This window comes from Chaetura pelagica, unplaced genomic scaffold (assembly GCF_000747805.2).
Source record: "Chaetura pelagica isolate M959 unplaced genomic scaffold, ChaPel_1.0 scaffold257, whole genome shotgun sequence".
Lineage (NCBI taxonomy): Eukaryota > Metazoa > Chordata > Aves > Apodiformes > Apodidae > Chaetura > Chaetura pelagica.
This window is the reverse complement of record NW_009953795.1, coordinates 30398-36019: the sequence shown is the minus strand read 5'-3', so window position 1 is coordinate 36019 and position 5622 is coordinate 30398. Positions and strand designations below refer to the sequence as shown.

At 44.6% G+C, this 5622-nt stretch overlaps 1 protein-coding gene across 1 annotated transcript in view; it reads left to right on the top strand.

Moving 5' to 3' along the window:
- The window catches only part of LOC104391756 (zinc finger RNA-binding protein-like), a gene marked incomplete at its 3' end in the record, with an annotated part of 37304 nt that overhangs the window by 4823 nt on the left and 26859 nt on the right, over positions 1–5622 (top strand). The window contains exons 7-8 of the mRNA XM_010001087.1: positions 4–187; positions 1190–1381. Coding sequence (XP_009999389.1) covers positions 4–187; positions 1190–1381 — 376 coding nt within the window. The remainder of the gene's footprint in view (positions 1–3; positions 188–1189; positions 1382–5622) is intronic.

Genomic DNA, 5622 nt, shown 5'->3' with positions numbered 1-5622 from the left:
CAGCCACCACAAAAAAAACCGGCCAGCCGCAGCAGCTGCTGCTGCTGCTGCAACAGCTGCTTGGACAGGGACCACCTTTACTAAAAAGGCACCATTCCAAAATAAGCAACTGAAACCAAAGCAACCTCCCAAACCACCCCAGATCCACTATTGTGATGTTTGTAAGATCAGCTGTGCTGGACCACAGGTACATGTATTATGTAATATTCTGCTATACACTTTAGTAATAATTTTTTCAACTAAAAAATTGACCCCTTTAAGAATATTTGTTCAAGACCTGATTCTATATTTTTATTGAAGGAATAGTTAAATAAAAATGTGTACTATTATAGAAAGAGGTTCTATGAGAAGACAAAAAGATGCATCCCATTAGCTTGTACAGAGAAGCTTCAGCTGTGCTTTGGACTCCAGAAGTATTCTAAACTTTGAATTTTATTTGCTTTTTTAACATAGCAAAATTCTTAGTAAATAATTTTTTTTTTCAAAACTTTGTGAATGGTAAGCCTGAAAATTTCTTCTTCATTGTATTCTAGAATCCCAGTTTAGTTTCACAGTGGGTACAAGTGCATAAAATAGATTATCCATTCATGCAGAGTGTTTTTGTGTGTGTGTGTGTGTAGCATAACACTTCTTGCTTTTTAGAAAAAATTGTCATTATTTCCGACCTTCTCTGCTCTATAGATCGCCAGCTTTGGTATAGGAACAAATATCAACTTCTGCATTTCATTTTCAGTATGGCTTTATTTATGCACTACCTCCTTTTGAATTTATTTTTTTCGTTCTCTGGGTACATTTAATAACTGGTCTTGCAGTTTGAGGAAAATTCAGAATCAAGAATAATTCAATGCGATGCAGGAAATTGCAACTGAGATGCAATTTTCTGATTTAATTAAACTTTCTATGGTAATATCTTTTGACCAGTACTTGATTGAGGAAGTGAGAAGGTAGAGGAGAAAAGACCATGTTATATTACCTACAAGTGGAATCCTGGTGGTGAAGAAAATGTCTTGGTCTTAAAAGTGGCCTGCTTATGTCTTAGAGCATGTCATATGGAAGAAACGTTCAGTGTAGGAAGTATTTCTCATACAAAGCATGTGGTTTGTTATGTTCTACATTAAATGTATTTACATGAATGATGAATGAGCAGTACAAAGATAGCTTATTATGTGTGTATTGTTTATTTAAACAGACTTATAAAGAACACTTAGAAGGCCAGAAGCACAAAAAGAAAGAAGCAGCTTTAAAAGCTTCCCAGAACACCAATAACAGCAGCACTTCTGCTCGTGGAACTCAGAATCAGTTGCGCTGTGAGCTTTGTGATGTGTCTTGTACAGGAGCAGATGCTTATGCTGCCCATATCCGTGGAGCCAAGCATCAGAAAGTAAGAACTTTCTCTTGTCCTTATTATATAAGTCAGTTGTATATTTCCTCCCATAATATTTTCCCATCTTAGAGAGGAGAAAATACATAGAAACAATATAATTAGCATTATTTTGTTTAAAGATGTTTAGTTCCTGTTAAACAGGAGAGGTGAACTAGTCACCAACAATGCTGAAAAGGCAGAGGTTCTCAACACTTTCTTCACCTCTGTCTTCACCAGTGCTGTTGGGCCCCAGGCTGTGGGAACAAACACTGACCCACCATCAGTGAAGGAAGATTTGGTATGTGAATTATTACAGGAGCTTGATCCATACAAATCAATGGGTTCTGATGCCATCTACCTGAGGGTGTTAAGAGAACTGGCTGATGTCATTGCAAGGTCACTCTCCATAATCTTTGAGAAATCATGGAGATTGGGGGATGTCCCAGAAGACTGGAACAAGACTTCACCATCTACAAGAAGGGTTAAAAGGAGGACTCAGCTAATTATAGGCCCATCAACCTTACTTCAATCCCTGCAAAAGTTATGGAACAAGTCCTCCTGGGAACTGTCACAAATCAAATGAAGCACGTGATTGGAAAAAGCCATAACAGATTCACCAGGGGCAAATCATGCTCGACAAACCTAATTGCCTTCTATGATAAAGTAACCCATTCGATTGATGCGGGGCAAGTGGTGGACATCATCTACCTGGACTTCTCCAAGGCTTTTTTTTATAAGGTTCCCCACAGCCTTCTCCTAAAAAAACATGCAATACAGTCTAGAGAAGTGGTCTGTGCAGTGGGTGGGGAACTGGCTGACAGGCTGCACCCAGAGGGTGGTGGGTAAATAGTTCTTTTTCAAACTGGCAACTGGTCACAAGTGGGATCTCCCAGGGATCGATATTGGGTCCGATGCTGCTTAATATCTTCATAAGTGGTCTGGATGATGGGATCAAGTGCACCCTGATGAAGTTTGCAGATGACACCAAGTTGAGTGGGGAAGTAGACACTTCAGAAGGGAGAGCCACTCTCCAGGAAGACCTGGACAGGCTGGAAGAGTAGACTAACAAGGATCTTATGAAGTTCAATGTGGACAAGTGTAAGGTTTTGCACATGGGAAAACATAAGCCAGGAGTGCAGCACAGGCTGGGATCCACCAGGCTGGAGAGCAGCTCTGTGGAAAAGGACCTGGGGATCCTGGTAGACAACACACTCAATATGAGTGAACAGTGTACTGTTGCAGAGGCAAAGAAAGCCAACAGGATGCTGGGCAGCATCAACAAGGGCATCACCAAGCAAAGATAAAGAAATCACCATCCCACTCTACTTGGCACTTGTCAGACCACACCTGGGGTATTGCGTTCAGTTTTGGTCCCTGCTATGCAAAAAAGATGCAGACAGGCTGGAGAGGGTCTGGAGAAAGCCCACAAGGATGATCAAAGGACGGGAAAGCCTGCCATATGAGGAAAGGCTGAGAGAACTGGGTTTTTTCAGCCTTGAGAAGGCTTCAGGGAGACTTCATTACCATGTTCCAGTACTTAAAGGGTGGCTACCGAGAAAATAGAGACTCCCTTTTTACAAGGAGTCACATGGAAAAGATGAGGGGTAGTGGGTGCAAGTTACTTCTGGGGGGATCCCAATTGGACACCAGAAGCAAATTTTTCATGATGAGAACAACCATGTCATAGCTGTCCTGGTGCACAATGGCTTCCAGCTCATGCTGTTTGTTGTTACGTGTGTTAGTGTAGATGCATTTGAGCTGGCCTACTGATTTTACCCCCATCCTTGGCACTTCACCCCTAGGTTCATCTCTGATGGGCCTGGTTTTATCCCCTTCAAATCTAGTTTAAAGCTCTGTCCATGAGCCCTGCTATTTCTTGCCCTAATACCCTTTTCCTTCTGTGAGATAGGTTTTTTTCCATCTGTTGTAAGCAGGCCCAGTGTCTTGTAAATCAAACTATGGTCAAAAAACCCAAAGTCCCACTGGCAGCACCAGATTTGGCGCCAGATATTGATCTGGTGGGTCTTCTTGTTTACCCACTCATCATTCCTCACAACTGGAGAGATAGAGGAGAACACGACGAGAGACATGAGGGTAATAATCTGAGGGCTGTACTAGGGAAGGAAGCTTTCGCTTTACATCATTAACCTGGGCCCCAGAGACACAGCAGACCTCCCTATGGAGAGGGTCAAGTCTGCATATCTGGCCCTCTGCTCCCTTCACAAATGAGTCACCTATGACAATGACCCATCTTTTATTATTTACTGAGCTGGTATAGATGTGGGGGGTTGTCGTGAGCCGATGTTGTCACAGAGGCTACCGGCTGTCAGGATGCTTCCATGACTTCCCCCCGCAATGTGGAGGGGTCTTTAAAACAGACTGAGAGCACACATGGTGCTCGCCTCTCACAGAGAATCGATCGCTGCTGGATCGAATCTTAGAGTGGAGACTAGAAACACCATCCTCACCATGCCCACCAATTGTTACTGAGGCCAATGTTTAGTTTACAAATTAACCGGCAAGCAGCGGTCCCTTAGGGAGGGGGGTGGCTCCCCACAGAGCAGGTACAGGTGGCCACCCCTCTGCTTCTCCGGGCAGCGGTGGTGGCATTCCAGGTGGCTTCTGATTCTGCAGCTTGGTCTCCCCTGGGGCAGGCAGAGAGCCGTGGGCCTGCAGAACTTGCCCTGTGATCAGAAATCACTGAGTAAAGTACCACTGTTCAAATTAGCCAATTAGCGTTGGCCAGGTACATACTCTGCCAGAGGCAGTCTTTTACCTATTGTCCATTTTTCTGCCAGTTATCATAACCCTTATGTTCTTTTCTTGTTGTGGACTTATCTGGTAGAGCAAGGGGCCTGTTCCAGTCCATACTCGGCTAAATCAGCAAAAAGACGCCACTCTTGCTTTGCTGGCTTGAAAGGCATTTTGTTTGGTCTTATGTGGGGGGAGAGAAGATGGACTGTTCCCCACAGTGGTGGTCCGACTAGACCTTGACAATACCTCTAGTGTGGAAGAACTAACACCCTCACCATTGTTCTGATCCTCTTGCAGAGCTCTGTATCTATTATGTAACAGCAGCTGGCAAGGTGCAGTAGTTGCTGGGCAGACACGCCTGCATTGCTTTTTGTGGCGGGCAGAAACTTCTTGCCGTTGCTCCCTGTCCTCCAAGTCACCACATTCAATCTGGCGGAGAGAGGAGAGGGAGTTCTCTGCAGCAGGGACTCTGTCTGCCTGCTGGGTTTCTATCTTGGGAGGCAGGGTGCGACTCCAAGCATCTATTTCCATCTTGCATTCCCTAATGGTCCTGTGGGATGGGTCTGGCTGGCATACCAGACCCTCTGTTCCCCTCAAGAAGGATTATCCAATTACAATTACCCTCCTCCTCTTATTTTCTATAGGAGGGGTACTAATGTATGGGGCTGCTTGCCTGGGCGACTGAGGGACCTTTATCAAGATCCTCATTTGTCAAGTCCTCCAGATCCAGAGCCCCATATCTATTGTGTAGGGGGAACTGGGAAGGTGGGGGAGGCCAGGAAGGGACCCACCTGCTGCCCAGAGCAGGGATCTGCCTTCATTTACCCTCGTCTCCTAGGTCCTGTCCCTCTGCCTGGTAACAAGAGGGCAGGAGATCATCTACTTCTTGTGGAGCCTCCACTTGCTGCCTTTGCCTCAAGGCCAGCAGGATGTGACTTCACCAATCTCTCTCTTTCACATTTCCAGATACTTCTCAATCTCTCCACCTCCTCTTTCAGTTCTACCACTAGACTGAGCAGATCATTCACTTGGTTGCAGCATAGAAAGATTGGACTGGATGATCCTTGAGGTCTCTTTCAACCTGGCATTCTATGTTTATCTTTAAGCTCACTATTAGAAGGGCCTTGTTGGGAGAAAGGGGGGGAAAATATTGCTGTGGCATCGATGAGAAGATGATGTATTGGGGAAAGTATGTAAATCGCGGGAAGAAGGTGTAGAGTAAGATGGAAAAAAGCGTTAGTGAGGGCATGCAATATTATGCTCGTGCTCCCTAACTCTTTTCAAGACCTGTCATGACATTCTTCTTATTTGTCTGATGCTGTGATGCTGTCAACGCGCTTTGAGACACTGTAACTTGAGTCAGTGCCAAAGGATGGGACTATAATGCATCATTTTTTTTGTATTTATTGCACAGAAAATTGGCATATGGGACCAAGGAACTGTGTGCTGTAGTAGACTTTATAATGAGTATGTTTAGAAGAGTTTTGGTAAGCACACTTTCCCTA